Source organism: Buteo buteo, chromosome Z (assembly GCF_964188355.1).
Source record: "Buteo buteo chromosome Z, bButBut1.hap1.1, whole genome shotgun sequence".
In the NCBI taxonomy this organism is placed as follows: Eukaryota; Metazoa; Chordata; class Aves; order Accipitriformes; family Accipitridae; genus Buteo; species Buteo buteo.
Window position 1 is genome coordinate 51,040,218 of NC_134204.1, and position 18,997 is coordinate 51,059,214.

Consider the following 18,997-nt stretch of genomic DNA (forward strand, 5'->3'; position numbering starts at 1 on the left):
GGTACTAGATGATGTTGGGAGGATCCCGTCCTGCCTGTTAGATTACAGGAGGGGCTATCAAGGCAGCAGTGATGTTTGGGATATTGAAACTGTGACTAGTGTGGGGGCTGAGGATGACTGTGCAAGGAGGTTAGGACACTGAAAAGTGCAGCACTGCCAGTTCCTGCACAACACACTCCTAAATGCCATTAATAGCAGCTGTGGGCTGATGCGGGCACAGCTAGCCCTCCCTGCTGCCATGCCATGCACTTCTCCAAGCAGTGCCCCAGGGACTGCCCCGCTCACAGGACCCATCCTCACCTGGTTTCATCCATGGGACAGGAGATCAGACTCCTTAAGGTCTGCTGGAAATTGGCCAGAATACTGTCTGCCATTTGGAGCTCTGAGAAAGCAATTCTAAAATGTGGAATCAGGTTTTTAATTAGAATTCCAAGGATCAATTCTCCATTCGTATCTCTAGTTTTCCTGTCTTTCCTGCAAGGACACATTATTACATAAAACAAATGAGCCTAGAGCACAGGCGAAAGGCATAAAACACCTGTGGGTTGGTGTTTGTGTTTGATGTGTTTGTGTTCATTTAAGGTTATCTGAGGATGTTCAGGTACATAGATGGACGGAAAACTAGAATACTTGATTATGTCAAACGTACTGTTCAAAAAATCAAACACGTTGTTCAAATTACTCTTTAAGTCAGGTAATATCTGTTAAAGCATTAACGTACAATATGTAAAGTCAGAAAGAAGAGCATTACAAACCAAGGAAGCTAAAACAGTGTATAGCTTCGCTTTTTGAAGCAGCATATTCACAGCTGCACAGCTGTGCAAGCATTCAGTAGTGTGATCCTTTGCTGAGATTCTTTGACAATTCATACCAAAATGCCATGTGCAAGTGCAGTTAGAAGGTCTGAAGAAGGCTTTGCTGGTGCTCTCTGCAGCTGGTTCTTTGACCATATCTTTTTGGACTGTTACCATCCTATATATATAGTTAACTGCACTGGATACACTTCTCAGGTAACAGCCCATTTTCAGTAGAGATAGAACACGCAAGATGTGAGCCACAAAGCTACTTTCTTTGAAATCAATCACCATGGTGAAGATCTATACAGATGTTCTCCAGGGTAAAAATTTAAAATGGCTTCAGAAATTAAATGAGTGGTTACACATTCTTTCTATTGATTTCTGTATTGCTTTTAGGCTACTACTTATCCAAAGGCACCCAGTGCAAATAAGAGCTTGGCACACTTTGAAGATTATGCCACATCCAGCTTGCTTTACGCACAGAGGTGAATTCAGTGAGATTGCTTCTGTGCACAAGGCAGGAAAGATTTAATCCCAAGTTCCTTATTTCCTTGGCAAACTGTCATTGTAAAATGTACTGCTGGTTCTGCAAGCATTTAAGCACTGCATTTAATTGGGATGTTTATATAAACAAGAACATGTATTTACTCAAATGCTGACCAGATCAAATTCTATGCCATAGCTGGAATTTTCATATGAAGTCATGCTTTAAGGAGGTAAGACACCCCTTACTGAAAGTTGTCTTCCATTGCAGCAGCAGTAATGGTGTGGGTGAGGGCTACACACCCAGGGGTTTTAAACCTGTATTTCCATACAGTGCTTTCTGCTTCCTTGTTGTGAGTTTGATGGTTAAAGATAATGCAACAAGAAGTGCTGGCCTTTCTGGTTTTAGTGGACTTAGGATATCCACAATGATTTACATGTTGCATAGACAGCTATCTGGCACAGAACAGGCTGCTGTTAACTCTTCTCACAGTTCAGCAGGGGCAGAAAAAAACCATCGACCTCTCAAAAAGAATCATCTGAGGTATCTGGCACATGGTTAGCATCAGTCACTGTATATTGACAAAAAAAGGAACATTTTGGTTCTCAGACAGCAAGAGAATGACAAAAGTCTTGAGGGAAGAAGACCAAGACAGACAGTGGCCAACAGAAAGAAAAGATAGAGAAAAAAGACATTTTTCTGTACCTAGGCTAAGACTGCTCTGATTATTGTACCCAAGTCAGAGTTTGCCATGGGTCAACCCTACATAGGTAAGCAGAACCAGAACTTCAGACTTACAAGAAACCCTCTCACAACCCTGGAATAGCTGTTAAATGAACCCCAAACATGCAGAGTACTTCCACTGATTCAAGTGGGATTGTTTTCTCACATTTAATTTAATGGAAATATCAGTAGAGTCCCTGTAAATGATTTCTAGCTGATTTTTTTCAAGGATAGACTATTCAGAATCCATCTGCTGGGTAATGATTAAATAACCCATGCTAATACAGCGTTAAAAGTTAGTACTTGATAACATCTGTGAAACTGGCTCTGCACAGAGTTCCTGAAGGGCATGGGTAGGAGAAGTCAAATGTGCAATGTTCATACATGAACTATTAAGGCAGAAAAAGAAGACTAGCAGCTCACACAAATTTCATCTTAAGTCACCTGCATGAAGACTTCCTGCCTTAGAGACCATGAGCTACAGAGAAGTGTTACAGAGGGCTATACTCCCACTGAACCAAGTGCTGCACATCTTTTTTTGTACTCTCTTTCTCTCTCCTTGTCTCCTAATTTTCTGGTAAGCAATGGTGGAGGTGTAAGAATCTCCTTCCCCTTAAGCTTCTGCTGCCTTCGGTGTGGTTGAGCACATTGCTTCAAAATTACTTTAACAGACATATAATATAGCTGGTACAACTCATCATTTCCCCAGCACCCAGCTGAGTCTTCATTCCTACTCATTCTAATGTATCTACTGCATATGCTTTAGTACTGTGGGAGGTGAGATTTCAAACATCCTAACGAAAAAGGTGTCCACTTTCCCGGAGGCAATACTTCGCTACGAGAAAATACTGAGCAGAGTCTAACTGACATCAGTGAGAGCTGCACTTCATGCTTTTCTTGATATTCAGCCTATATTTTCCCCACTTCCTCCTAGCCCCAGTTATAGGCTGTCAAACTGTCCCAGCCTTACCTTATCTTCTGAGGGCATACATTTCAAGGGTACTGATATTGCGAGTACGCTATTTTACACCAGCCACAACCAGCTAATTCCTCTTCATTTCCTTATGTATATGTATACTTCCTTGGAGATTATTGTTTAGCTAATCTTAGTTTATTCTTAACTTCACACTGGAACAGATATAAACCAGTCTTTCTTGGTCTGTTTTAATAAGTATTATGGTAGCTTTTTGCACCTCTGTTTAGTAACCCTTAGTGATTTCCAAATATGAAACAGTCTTCTAAATAATACATAAAACAACAAAATTCTTAGCATTTCTTTTCTTCTTGCTAAAATTTATGGTCCCATTACTTCCACAGAGGTTGTTTTTCTAGGATTCAACAGGATTTTAGTTTCAAAACCATGCCAGATGTTACAGGCAGTTCAGTTCAGATACTTTTGTGCTTTTTTGTTTCTCTACAATTTCAGCTTTCCTTATTAATTTTCTTTCTTTGACATGGAGGAGAAGAAATGGCACTTAGGAGAAATCCCTCAGAGATCACCTGACTTAACTTCTGTGGTATGAGTTACTGTATATATGAATAAAATACTTAGCTAACTGCTTCATCTGCTGGAAAATTAAGTTTTAAATAAATGGAACTGTACAAGAACAAGGTGATGAAATCTGCAGCAAGCTTTACTGGATGTCTTGATCACAGAAACAGTGTTGTGTGCTTTGTTCCCTGGTTTTGGGGTTTTTTTTTGCACTCCTTTTCTCCTGAGTATTTGAGGTCTTCTGCCCTGATATGATGATGGAACGCACATGCCAGCATTTGCATACTTTTTCTCCATTTTAAGCGTTTGTAGTTTCAAACATTCACTGAAATGTGGTTAAAAAAATACTGAAAGAAATCCCAACATGCATTTTAAAGCAGAATTTCAAACTACAAATCCGTTGTAGGGGAATGGGAAGTATGTCAAACAGCATGCTGTGAAGTGTGATTCATCATTTGATGTAATTGGTGCATCGCAACACACATTTCCCATCTGACAAAGGCAGGTAACACACCCTTTACAACTCTGTCCCAGGTCTTTTGTCCTTGGAGTCATAAATCCCCTAAACTTTGTCCTTCACACAGTAGCTAAAGCAAAGAAGTACTGAGGAGCATACCTGCCACAGTTCTGCCCAGCTGAGGACTTTCTCCAGGGCTTCTTCCCTAAACACATTAGAGGCATTGCAAAATGAATTTCTAGAGTCTGTTTTTTCTTTTCTTTTTAAAAAAGTATTTGTATTGTTAGTCTCACATTAAGTTGCCATGTTTCATTTTCTCATACCTGATATGTTTATAATCTATTTAACTGCATATATTGAGGAAATAGAGAGAAGCTCTGAGCTTACTACCTAACATGTTCATATCTACAATGTTACCAGAAAGTAGTATGGGTACATTTGAAGTTCTTATGTGATTCTCCTCATCATAACATTTAAAAGTTCTACAGTTCCCTTTTAGAGGAAGTTCTCTTCCTTCATTCTCCATAAGCAATAAAAATACAGACACAAGTCTCTGCAAGTCATTGCAGCTGAGTATTTATTTAGGTCCCCCTGAACAAAACTGAAATAAAGCAAACACTTATGCAAAATTATACAGAAAAATGGCTGCAAAACAGATAACTGACCCTAAATCTTTCTGTTCAAAGTTACTTTCTGCGCATGCTGCAGTCCTAATTATGACTGCAATGAAGCATAATCAAGTACAACTTAAAGAAATTCTTTGCCTTTATTATTTCTGTATTCAAACCTCTGTTCCTCTTCAGTCCACATATCAGTCCAGTCCCTTCACCTCCAGTCTGCACTGCAGACTATAATTAAACAATGAAAATCTGACATTTATTTATAGTGAAAATTTCCTTAAAGAACCATTTAGTACATTGACATTTTTGTTCCACTAGTGCAAAAGTTATCCTTAATATTCCTTTATTCCATTTGCTCTTCCTTCTATGAATTTTAATGCTCTCATCCTCATTCATATGCTCATTCATTTTGCATTTTATTTATTGGTTTGACAGGAGCCAGCCTCACCTCAGATATTATTGGACAATACTGCAGGGTCCAGTGAGACCACTTGTCTGCCTGTATTTCCACAAAGAACGTTCAGAGGAAATTTACTGAGGAAACCACATGCATAATTAAATACTAGTGACCAAAAAAATCTGGCATGTTCTTAACATTAAAGGGAAATTCCTCCAGGGACTATTTCTAGCTAAGGAAGAATTCTTCTTTGCCCTTTTTCAGTACTATGTTGTTATACAGAAGATCTCTTCCCTGCTTATCCATTAAAACATGTTGGCCAAACTGCTGCAGAAAGTTTACTATATATGTAGCCTTTGAGATGACATCCAAGGGAATTAGAGCCTGAAAGCCATACTCTTTGTGTTGTGACATAGCTAGACACAGCTAACTGTGAAAAGTGCAGGTTTGTTCCCCCTCCTTAAAAACACTTATTTTTCATAGGCAGTTTGTAGTAAGTCTCCAAAAATCCTCCATGAAACTGACTTCAGGCTGCACCGCTGCAAGTGTCAGGAGAAAATCTGAAGCAGAGGATAGCAGCCCTCCCAAACAGAAAATGTTATGAATGGACTGATAAAGATCTACACAGAAACATCAGTGCTGGCTCATCTGCAGGTGGACAGCAACAGATCAAAGACTTTTATCTTAAATACACACTTAGAAAGGGAAGGAAGCATTGCAATGACCTTTTCATTTTTTCCTTTACAAACTGACTGGAAAAAGTGCAGAGTATTGTACAGGTCACTGCCTGCTTGTTTTCACTACCACATTTCTACTGCACAGAGAGCAGAATGACAAAATTCCCATGCTCAGCTACGGAGATGTCTTTCAGCTGGAAAGGGCAGTTCAGGGGCAGCTGAATCAACCTTCACACAAAGCCACTGACCTCAGAGAACAGGGCTGCTACTACTACAGCAGCAGGTGAAACAGTAGAACTGTTCCCATTTTTATGGCCTAACACAGAGAATGTCATCCTCCCTCCCAGCTTCTACAGACCATAGTTTCATTTTTTTTTAATCATTTAATCATTTAATTATTTAATCATGACTAATCATGGACTCAAGTCATAGCCGTTTGGGTACATGAGATGGAAAGCTGAAGCACATACTGTAAGAAAAAGGAAAGCATAATTTGAAAAGTAGATGCTTTTACTCCTCCATCTGATGCAAACCAGATTATTGAAGTGCTAACTAAATGGAAATTATTTATACAAAAAGCAAATTATTTAAGCTTACTGCTATTTATCAAAGTATAAAGATGTGCCCTTCCTCTCTTCTCCTCTCCTTGCATTTATTCTTGCTGGCAGGAAAAAAAAAGTCACAGGAAAGCTGAACTTTTTAAAAACTGAATAAACCTATCATAAAAGCTTTACTAGTGAAGTCTTTCAACAGAATTAGAGAGAGCTGGGTATCTACACCACAGATTTACCCCATACAAGCAACATGTACTTTATCCTGAAAGATGACTGGATTTCTACTAGTTATCAAGACATCAAACCTTTGTAGCTGTAAAATACCAGTCTTAATACTGAACTCATGTTGCAATTTGTGCTTTGTGTTAAGTAATTAATTTCCCATAAAGCTAAAGGTGAAAGATTTGAAAGCCCACTGAACTTCAGAGCTTAGGATTAAATTGTTGCAAGTAGTTTGGAAAGAGTTATCTAAGGCAGGGAAGTACTAGGACTCGGCTCTTCCTGTAAGTTGGTCAGCCTTTATTTTTAGTTTTCAATTGTCAATATTTTTTTTCCCTTTTGTAAAGGAAGTCTAAAGAACTGCCAGTACTTGAAGCTAAATTACTTTATTTACAGGTCCAGTATGATACAAACAGGACTGATGATGCTATGCAGCATTCAGACTAGTTCAGCTCTTTCAGCTGGCATGAACTTTAAGAAATAGAATAAATGCTAATGCCAGATTTAGTCACTGAAGTTGCCACAGGTTTCTTGATCTCATATTACCTGAAAAACTGCCCGAGAACCTTGGGGAAGGTACAAGCCATTTTTCCAGACTAAACTTCTAATGCTACTTCCAGATCAACTCTTTGTGGAGTCACTCCGTAGTATATAACAGCACTCCCTGTGAAAATAGCAACTAAATGCTTCCTTTACCAAAGTGCATAGGAACAGAGAAGGGGATTAATTTGGCCCTGCTAAATTAGAAAAGCCACCTCAATTCACCTGAACACCACAAAGACTGCAACATAAATCCCACCCATGCAAACAAAATCAATTCATAGATTAAATCTATCACCTGTGTTTAATGAACATCAGGCTATAGCAAATGTACTAATACCATGCTTGATCCCTATCCTGAACTACTGCTTGCAGAAAAAAACCTAAGAAAACTTGTATTTTGAAACTGTTAAATAAAGGAGAAGGAAAGGTGTTTAGACCAAACCCAAAACTTAGTATTTAAACAGGAAATATTCCTTGGCTGTATTTAATGCTTTCACTAAAGCTACAGTGTACACAAAGTCAATGCTTCATGAAGGGGAACACCAGGGCAGAAGGCTCTAACAGACACATCTCTGGTAGATGATGTCAAAAGCTAAGAGTGCTTAGAATCTTCTTATGTGTAATTGAGGTGACATCTGTTCTGCCAAACTCTGTGTAAGCATGGGACTACCTCGAGTAGACCTGAAACTCGCCTTTAAAATACCAAGTCCTGCTATGCAGCACTGCTAGTGTATCTGTACAGGTCACCAAGGCACCTCCAGACAGCAACACCCAGTGGTTAGACCATACTGACCTCTTGGCTATAGCAGCTGAACTGTAGCAGATCTGAACAAGCAGTGAGCCCATTTCAACAGAATTTCCTGCCTGCCTGCAAAAGATCTCTACAGAATTTTTTGATACATGGTTAATCTACCCCTTAAAGAACTATTGCCTTTAAGGCTTATCTTTCAGGACTGATGATGCATACTCTGGAAGAAAGGCACATATGTCTGCACTAAAATTCTGCTGTCTGTAAGCCTGAAAGAGTTTAATTGTGATTAATCATGTTATTGTGAGCCTATTAAATTACAGTTTCTGTTGTAAACAATCAACCTTTTCCCCTCTCAAGCTGTTAAGTGAAAGCCCCTGTAATGTTTTAAACAGTTTCAGCTAACTCTTCAAAGTTTGCAGAGGGAATGCAACAATACTTCCTGCCTTTTAACATTATTTATTATTAGTTAAGGAAAATAAAGGTATATATAAGCATAAAACCAGCAGTATCAAGAACAGATTCACATCCAGAGTGAAATGAAAATGGAAGCGGAAGCTGAGATGACTGGGTAATGGAACATGAACCAACAGGTAAGCATGGACTAAGGGGAAGAGGAACAGCCACTACCACCAACTAGCACAAAGAAGCCTTTAATTACCAGCTGCTCATTAAGCAGGTTTGTGAAAGTCTTTCAAGGTTGTAAACTTAAATTTGCAGAAAGCAAACACCTGCTGGGCCCAGACAGTGACCAACTCTGAGATACTTTTCAGCTCAATTCCTTATTTGGATTCCTATTTATCCTGGTCTGGATACCACCTGGATTCCTATTTAAAATCACATTGAACCAAGAACAACAAATAGGCCTGTCAGCCTCTTACATTAGTAGTCTTTTGCCTATCAAATTGATTTTCCTCACCTCAGCACTGCAAAATTCAGTTTGTCTTTGCTGCCCAGGAATGCAGAAGGACAGCAGGAACATGGAATGTTAGTGCACAGACCATAAACATACTGCACAAGAGTGTTGTTCTGAGGGCCACTAAATTCTAACAAGTTTTTTTATCATGTCCTTCATTTTCAGCAGTTGTGTATGTTATTCAGGTGACTCATTCTGTATTTTTATTACAAGCATTCAAGATGTAGGCAAGATGAAGCACACAAATGCCTGTCGAATCCCTAGCCTGATGCTGCAAGTTGACATTTCCACACTATCTTTCTGTTATATGTGTTAATTCTTACTAAAAATAAAAACCTAAACTGCATGACAGCAGAACAATACCCAAGCAATAGTCACATCAAAGTTTCCCCACTCGCGGTTTCCTCAAACATCGCACAGAAGACCGCCATCTACTGTTAACATCACTAAGTCTGTTAGTACACACATATTTTGCATGGTAACAGGCAATACTATTTTACATCACTACCAAAAGAGTGAAGACCTACCACGCCTAAGTTCTATGAAATCAATCTGAAGAATAAAATCACTAATAAACTACTGCCACAGCCTGAAGTAATGGGTCTACAAGAGATGAATTCCCCTCAATCCCAGCATGCCATGGGATGTATTCCTTAATGGTTGTATAATTTGTCATTCTTGCCAGACCTGTTTAATTATTTCTGCTTAAAAATTGGTCACTTTGCTTGAGATAATGTTCTGTTTTGATTCTCCTTACAGCTGCAACTACCCTCTATTTTCTCTCCCTTGAATACCCCTCTGTTATGCTCCTTATGGCAAAAAAAATGTCAGTGTAGGCAGGCTACAGAGGGATTGGAAACCAGACATAGAATATGCCTTGCCCTTAGAGAAGTGAACAACACAAGAGGCCTAGAATAGCACATCCCCTACAGACTGAGACGTTTGTTTTGTAGTGGAGCCAGCAGACTGCAACAAATAGAATGAAACGAGTGCAGTTCTTGCTCTCTCCCATCATTTGCCTGCTGCCTTCTAGCTACGACGCAGGGAGCATTAGTGAAACTGAAAGAGTATTACTGACAACGTATTCACTGCTGGCTGCACTGCCCATGGCAGCCAGAGGCAATAGTTCTAAAGAAAGGAGTACTTATTGCACTGACATGATGTGTGAGGAAAAGAGACTAGATGCAGGCACTAGTTTTCCGTTTTACTCAGTCAGTGAAGCCACGTCGGAACCTACATGGATATGCAATATTGACATATTGGAGGCTTATTAAAAATAAAGAGGATCACTGGGATCTGAAATAGAGCTGAGAGGTATTACTAGGCTACCTCATTCCTCTGTGAGGTATTTAGATCCTAGTATGGTGCCTCTTACCAATTTCACACAGAGAAGATTCTATATACCACTGTAGTTACATCTGGTTGCAATTAAAATGGAACTGAACAGATCACTGTGATGAATTCTGCAAGAAGGAAGTAAATCTCCTTTAAAAAAAAATGGAAGTGCATTAAACGCACCACAAATTCACTCTAGGCAAGTCAGATCACTTGTGACTAAGCAACAAGCCTCTTCTCTTTGGAAAATGCCTCAGTAAGTCACACTATAATCAAAAGATAAAACAAAAACCTTAAATTCATAAACCATATGATCTAAACCAACATCCTCAGGTTAGGTTGTGGCTGGGTTCTTTTGTTCTGCTGTCATCTATGAACTCAAGCCCTGCCATTCCTGCTAGTTCAAAGGTGTGGGGGAGAAGAAAAACACTACACGCACTCTTGCCATCTGTTAAACCTGAATAATTTATTCAGATAAACCTTAAGAACTCTCTCAAACATCACAGTATATCAGTGTACAATTAATGACAACTTCAGAAATCATGCTTTTGGTGCAAAGCATAAATTTAATACTAAGTGCAACAAGATGGTTTTTCATTACTTCAAAGCAGCATGATTGACAAAACCCTTATAAATAAGTATTATCAGGATTAAGAACTGCATTTGATTTGTATTTATTTTTGAAAAAACTCTGGATTGCTAGGAAACAATCTCTGACAATTGTCATAATTAAAAACACTGCTGACTGAAGTAACAGAATTCAGCAGTGTATTTTTAAGAGAACTGTGCGTCTTGAGATTCTGTGGAAGTATTAGTATCTTCCACAGAAGAAGTGCATGGTGATATCACAGCACACAAAATCGGTGACTTGGTTTCAGTCTCTGTTTTCCTGGTAACAATATTTACTGTTTTAAAATTTAGCTTTAAAACAGGTATCCACTATTAGTTTTCAGAGATCTCATTAGAGGATATTAACCTTCTGGGGAGAGGGCCATATTTTCCTCAGGATTCATGCTTTTTTGTTGGTTTATCAAAGTAAGGAGTGTTGTCTTGTAGCAGATCTTTCCTGGGTATGAGCACTGTAACAGAAAAAAACTGTAAGAATATAATCTTATGGAAAATACTATTTAAAATTCTAAAGTTGTTTTTACATTTACAAACAAAAAATCAGGTTACTAAAATAAGAATCTGAGCTTCTAGCAAGCATACAAGCAGCATCATGGTATCTACCCAAGACAAAATTATATTAAGATTTTTACCTTCTGTTGGTCAGAATATTGCCTTCCACTTTTTCCTTTTAAAAGCACTGAAAATACTTTAATAGTATTAAGAATCCATAAAAAGTGGTACAGTGTTGTAGTAACTTTTAGCAACAGAGATAATGGCAATTTTATCATGCCCAAATCAGATTAGGTTTACTCCAACAGTTCCAAAAACGAATACTAAGTTTGACTTAGCCCTCTCCCCCAACATGCTGTAATATTCAACTTGTCACACCTGTTTTAAAGCACAACAGGAAAAGAAAGGACCAAATGAAAACTGCAGCCACTATAACATCACAGAAATGCAGAAATGGAGTGTATAATTACACAAACATTTTAACCTCTTCCTGACTCTAAGTTCTTGCCGTCTAGCTCTTCAGAAATCAGTTTTTCCTTTCTTTATGAAGGGAAGGAGCTGTGTCATGTTGGATTTGCTCTACTAGCAAAAACTAAAGCACAAACATGTAAAATCATTATGCTGTACTTTGACTAGGTCACACAGCTGTGAAAGGTACAGTAAACCTGTAAAACTGTGTGTGTTTGTGCACATGTGTGTGCAATGAGTAACTGTCTGAAGTGCACTGATATCCTGTATCTTATAAGAAAGAAAACCAACTTCCTTGAAGGTATCTTCCCATTGCATCTGTGTACTGATACTGATGCATTTTAGTAAGTTTCTAAGAGCTGTAAGTAAAATTGCAATTGCATTTCTGAGATAAAATAGTTGTGAGTAAATTTACGGCAACACATCTTGATCTACACACCTAGAATAGGTACATGAAGAGAAATACCAAAGAAAACCAGAACTGGATATAAAGTATTGAAAAACAGAAGTCCAAAGAAATAAAGATTGAAAGAAGAATTTTTAACCTGCCTTTTCAAAGCTAAGTTTTGAACATACACTGCCAACACACCAATCAAAACCATCAGGACATACTGCATGTGTGGTATATTACTAAAATGTAAGCTCTACTTGTATCAGCTTAATCTGAAATTAGAGTGAAATGAATAGAACTGAGATCTTTGTATACTACTGAGTAACGTAGAAAAATTGTCTAATATGACTAACAAGCTGCTAATTGAAATTGTCTTCTCTTTAGTAAGAAAACCTCAGCTTATTTTTCTTTCTCTTTTTTTTAAAGATTTACCAGTGAATCCCAACATGACTATGAGTCTCAAATTCTTTTTAAAGAATAACATTGCTCTGTGCGCTGCTTCTATGACAGCATAGAATAATTTCATTTGATTACGGAAAATGCTCCCCTTACCAATATTTGTTCTCACTAAGACAAGTCTTTGGCTTTTTCTTTTCAGTTATTAAATAGTTATTTTAGAGATGCAGGATTGCCACAAAGAAACAAAAAAGAAAAACACCAGGTGTAGCTAAATTGCATATTGTCAGCCTCAAGATTCTGACAGTAACTTACTTAAGGAAACCAGCTGCAGCAATAGTTTCTGAAACATTTTACCTAGTTCCTTTTTTCCCCACTGTTCTTTCATACAACATAGCTACTGATCACTTAAAATACTTTTTTTTGCCGGGCAGGGTGGGGTGGAGAGGTAGCTCAGGTTGAAGCAAAGACATAATACTAATTTAATTACAGCCCAAATCTAAGCATTCTACAACGTTTTCTTTTTTGCCAAATAGGCAAAGTAAACCTTCACCTATGAAGTTTCCAAAACAAACATGTAGCACCTAGGATGAAACACTATGAAAAGCAAACTTATCAACTGAGGTCACTTATTTTTATTTGCCAACAAATAGCAACTCGAGCAGCCACCTTAGGGATGCACTTGCACTTTTTTTTTTTGTTAATAAATCTGTCCCAAGCCTCTCATTTAATACAAGATGATGCCATAAAAGCAGTAAGGGAGCTAACTGTAACTCTGTTGGCACTATAAAAGTTACCAAAGGGCATAAAAATTAAGGATCAAAAAGGTTGTTCTGCTAAAACTTCCTTCATCAAAGCTGTACTGGAATTGAATACCCATTCAATGTACTACCTAAGCAGACTCATATACCTACATAAGCATTTCCTACAAAAAAACTTCCTACCAGACTGGCACCTAGGTGCCAAAAAGCCAAGGAAAGTGATCCACTTGGTATTTTCATCATATCCATGCACAAGATGTTCAGAGGGGATGCAGCTGGGACAGCTGACCCCAACTGACCAAAGGGATATTCCAGACCATATGGTGTCATGCTCAGCATATAAAGCTGTGGGAAGAAGAAAGGAGGGGACACGCTTGTAGGGATGGTGTTTGCCTTGCCAAGTAACCGTTACGCATGATGGAGCCCTGCTTTCCCAGGCATGGCTCTAAACACCTGCCTGCTGATGGGAAGTACTGAATGAATTCCTTACTTTGCTTTGCTTGCACGCATGGCTTTTGCTTTACTTATTAAACTGCTTTTATCTCAATCCATGAGTTTTCTTACTTTTACCCTTCTGATTTGCTCCCCCATCCCACTGTAGGGGGAGCGAGCGAGCAGGCGGCTGTATGGGGCTTAGTTGCCAGCTGGGGTTAAGCCACAACAACACCTAACCATAGATTCAACCGGAACTTGAAGTCCCACTTCCAACTTTTTTCCTCTTTTTAATCTCAGATAATTTTTCTTTACAAACAAGAAAGGATAGAAACAGTAGGGTGAGATATTCAACAAAATGGAGCAGCAGTGGAAACCATACCCATTTATAAGTACAATTTCACACACTGCACTGACCATGTTATTCAACATAAACTACTATCAACATATGGTGACAATTATCTCAACTCCCTAAAAATTCTGAATTTCTGTTTCAGAAATTTTCTCATGGCACACTCTGGGCTACCAGTGAAATTAGTAATATAAGAGCCACACCAAAATTGCCTAGTTCAGAGTGCTATCTGACTGATCAAAGCTGGATTCTTAGGAAAGATGCAAACACTCCAGAAGCCTGCTCAAAGAATGGCACTTAGGAATAACATTCTATTACTGATCAATTTACCATGGTATAAAGGTCTGTATATTCCTGCTGTAAGGAGATTTGCTTTTACTCTTTCACTACAGTATCAAGCTAAGCATCAAGTTTGATCTACTGCTTTTTTGTATTTTGAGTAATACCTTGCTCTTGGCCACAAAGATTTTTCATTGCCATGACCTTTAAGAATTATTTATTGTGTAAAATAAAAATGCATTTTTTTGGTATTACCTCTGAATATAAATTCCAACTTCACTGAATGCTCTTTACATTTTAATTATACCAGGACAAGTAAGAGTATCTATCTACTCCACACATTTTTCCTACTGTTCAGTCTTATTCTCTGAACTTCCATCACGATGCTCTGGATTTCTCTTCTAAGCATTGCTGATCTTTTAACTGGTGATTCACTACATTATCAAGATTAAATAATTCTCACTTCAATACTTATTCCAAACAGACAGCTCTCAAACTCTGATGGCTCTTTCAAGAATATTGTTTTGTTCTTACTGCAGTAAGATCAATTAGAGTGAGAAGCAAAGCTTAGACCCATCCAAAACAGATAGAGGGGAAAAAAAAAAGGGGAGGGGGGGGGGAAGAAGACACTGCATAATGACACCCTTGGCATTCATAAGCAGGTCACATGCACCCTGCATACAGATGCACTCCAGATTTTCTGCTGCAGGACAGTTTTCCTGGCCAGTACTAGACTCTGGAAGACCTCCTTCTTGTACACAAACCTCATTGCCAACATATCTCTAAGAAGTCTGTAAAATTAGGTGGGGGCAATTCTATCACTTTTTGTTTATGGAGATTTTAAATGAGACAGCATTAAAGCTCTCCTACAGTCAAAATGGACAATCACCACTACTCTCCCCTTGTCCGCTGAGTCAAGTAATTTCACTGTAAAAGGGTATCAGATTGGTCAGAGAAGATCTCCCCTTTGTAAATCCTTGCTCACTACTCCCAGTCCCCATTCTGTTCTTTGAACATTTGGAAACGGCTTCCAGGATTGGCTCGACGACCTTCCCAGGGCCCAAGGAGAGGCTTACCAGTTTCCCAGATACTCCCTCTTGCCCTTCTTGAAAAAAGGAGTGACATTTGGTTCCTTTCAGTCCTCAGGCAACTCCCCTAATCACCACGACCTTTCAAAGATGATTGAGAGTGGCCTCACAATGACATCAGTCAGCTCCTTCACCACCCATGGGTGCATCACATCAGGTCCCATGGAGTCGTGTACGCCCCATCTGTTCAAATGTTCCCTAGCCTTTTCCTTCTCTACCAAAATTAAGTCATCCTCACTCCAGATATTCCCAATAGTCTGAGGCTCGCAACCCCTGAAGGCAAACCTTAGCAGTAAAGACTGAGGTGAAGAAGGTAGCCAGCACCTCAGTCTCTTCTATGTTCTTTGTTACCAGGTCCCCCTGCCTTATTTGGCTGTGGGCCCATATTTTCCCTCATCTTCCTTTGCTGCTGATATACCTCCAGAAGCTGTTCTTACTGTCCTTCACATTCCTTGCCAAGATCAATTCCAGGTGGACCTGGCTGTCCTAACCCCGCCCCTACACACTCACACAGTATTAGAATATAAATTTGTATTTGAACATGAATTCATGTGGCTTTTGCAAGGGAAATTCTGCCTTACAGTCACTGGTGGAGTTCTCTAAACAGCTCTTGGGGGGCTGCCACAACATGCTTGGATTCCCAGAATTCCCTCAACAAATGCTTTTAAGAAAAAAACAGCCTTATTCTGACAGAAGATCTTGCATGGATAAGTCACTGGTTAAACTGTAGGAAGTGAACAATATATGAACAGGTCTCCCAATGAAGGGATGTCAAAAGTGGAGCTCTACAGGTATTTTTGTTGGCATCTGTGCTGTTCAATATATTTGTAAGTAACCTGGAAAAGAATGGTGGTTAATGATGCCATCCTGAGTCAGTTCTTTAAAAAAATGTCTTACTGCAACGAACTGCAGGACAAGCTTAAGACTTGACTGAGTAACCAGTAAAATAACAGACCAAATCACATGTAGAGACATGCAATGCACACGGGTCAAAAAAAAAAAAAATTAACTTTACAAAGGAAGTGATAGGTTCAAAACTGACTACGGTCATTCAGATGAGTTTAATGAATACAAGAAAATTTTGTAAAAATAAATAAATAAATGTACGCACAGTAGCCAAAACTTAAATTTAGAATTAGGAATGCCTAGGAAACCAGTTGAGTTCTGATGGAGGGAGCGAGCTCTTAGTCATCTTGAGAGATATAGCACAATTGAAAAAGGTGCAGAGAATAGCAACAGAATGATCACAGGCATTCACTCATTGTTTCACAGTGGGGGGCAGGAGAAGGGGGGGCAATAAGGGACTTAAAAACTCATGAATAGCTTGGTGAAAATGGCTAGTAATTGAAGAGTAGGACCAGATTCAAAACTACAGCAAGTGATTCTTCATAAAAAACACAGTAAATTCTTTGTCAAAGGTTCCTGGTTGCAAGAAATTTGCACAGGTTCACAGGAACAAGTTCATGAGAGAGAAACCCACTGAAGACAACTAAAACAGAAACCATTCCTGGCTCAGGAAGTGCTACCAGGTGTAAACAGCTGGAATATGTGAAAGTTCACTTCACTGTTCCTACACTTCTACTACGATCTGCCTAGGATCACTGTGGAAGACTTGACACTGGTCTAAACATATCTTTGGCCTCGATAACGGTTGTTCTAAAGCTAAATGCTTTACCAAATCTAAAACTGCAAATAGTTACAAAGCTTTACAGACACCACTAAACAGAAGTGAAAGGAACAATGTACAAAACTGAAAATTTCTCCTGTCCTCCACCACAGAGTTGTATGCTGAACCTACCACTTCCTTGTGTTTGACTGTAAGATAAAAGAACTTCTAAACCAGGAACCAAAATTTCAGAATTTGATAGGCTTTGCATCAAGGCCATCATTGCGTCACAATCTTCCAAGGCATAACCTGAAACTTAAATTGTCAGAACAACGTTTTGGAAAAGAACACTCAATCCTCAAAGAAAAAGCTATTCTATGGACAGCATACATACTGCACTTGCTATTTCTCCTCAGGCAGCTTCTACTTATTTGGTAGAGCAAGCACCTACAGATACTGTGGCTACTACAGTCAGACATACACTGACTGACTAGCCAGTACACGCATGCCGACTTGCTACCTAATTGCTGTCACTCCTAATAGTTAAGGTACCAAGTTATAACTTCCTCCTCTCGATGAGGTTACAAGTTCTTTCAATAATGGTATTAAATGCAGGCATTGCCTCTTTTCTAGCAGCCTCCTTGTTTCAAAATATTTGTATAGAAACTTTGTACCTTTGAAACCTCCACCCGTCCCTAGGTAGTGACATTAGTCAACAGGCTTAAATTAAGGGTTTGGTCAGAGAAATGACAGATAGGCTTTCGCTCTCTCTATTCCTTTACTTATTTTTCAAGTTTTATATTTATTTACTGAACTACAACATTTTTAAACATCTTTTTTTAGCATGCAGTTTTACTCACATATTTTGTCGGAATCTGTGTGAACTGCCTGAATAACAGAAGTTCTGAGAATCACTTCAACATCTGAAGCTATTTTCAGAAGCTAGGAAAAAGAAAACAAACAAACAAACAACACAGAGTAATTTAAATTATACGTAATTATTCCTGAAAGTATTTTCCATACTAGACAGCTATTCAAATAATAAAGCCAGTCAGTTCTATTATTCAGTTAGTTATGCACTACCTATACATAGCTTTTACTTTGGGGATCCTGGAATAACTTACAGGTTGATATGTAGGCTACTTAGACATACAGCACAAGAGGAAGAAAACTTCTGCTCAGTAACATGCAGCAGTATAAAATCTATATACCCAATTAAAACTGCAAGTGAATAAGGTAGAATGCAACTACCAAAACAAGTAACTAGTTTCCAACGATTGAAGACATTGGTGAATGCCTCAATAACATTTGACTACCCCTAGTGAAAGGGCATCTGGTTCTTTCAACATTCCCGCTCTTGAAATAAGAAGACAAAAATAAGGGTAAAACACAACAAGAATACTGAGGTTTCACAGAAAAGTAGTACAGGAACAAGACACTACCTAAAGATTAGCAGAGGCATTAGTATTTAGCAAAAGGCCTAGAATTCCTTCCCTCATTAAAAGGCTAAGCAGAAGCACCCTTGCTACTTTTGCTGAGCAATTAAGAGAAGCCTAATACTTGTCTGCATGATAGCTGCGTCAGAAATAAATGAAATTGCACAAGTGAGACACTTCAGGAGACATGCTTATGCTAGGAAGTAGTGTGTACCAACAGAAGTGGATCTTTGCAAGAGTTAGAGCTCAAAACTTGACATCTACACTGAATTTCTCCCTCCTGCCCCTCCTTCCCTTTCAAGGGTTTGCACTAAGTATCCTCCAGTTCTCCCTGCTGAATGCCCATTAGCAGCTAGGCTGCATGCTCCTGAAGCATACCTTCCACTTCTGATTCATCTTAAAGGAATTCTGCCATTTGCTCTGAGACTGCTTCACAAAACAAGCCAAATCACAGGAAGTGGAGGTAACCAAGGTAACTTCAGAAGTGCACTCCTGATCTCAACTTAAATTCTGCAGTAGATACAGCTACCAGATCTCACATTCTAATACTGCAGTTACTTCTACCTCCTTAGGTCACTACAGAACTAAGTACCTGATGTTGTATTAGAAGACATTGCAGCTTCCTATTCTTGCAAAGTAATGCATATTTGGTTAGTCAGTATTCAATTTTTTTAGCTGCTGTCTAAAGCAGAAGACTAACACCCCTG

At 38.8% G+C, this 18,997-nt stretch overlaps 1 protein-coding gene across 4 annotated transcripts in view; it reads right to left on the bottom strand.

Annotated features, from left to right (window-relative positions):
* Positions 1-18,997, bottom strand: part of LYRM7 (LYR motif containing 7) — a 31,628-nt gene that overhangs the window by 7,345 nt on the left and 5,286 nt on the right. For 3 of the 4 annotated variants that reach the window (XM_075019820.1, XM_075019818.1, XM_075019816.1), the window contains exon 4: positions 17,715-17,796. In XM_075019820.1, coding sequence (XP_074875921.1) covers positions 17,715-17,796 — 82 coding nt within the window. Of the gene's footprint in view, positions 1-10,403; positions 11,042-17,714; positions 17,797-18,997 lie in introns of those variants that run through there. The other variant, XM_075019819.1, reaches the window with a different exon arrangement.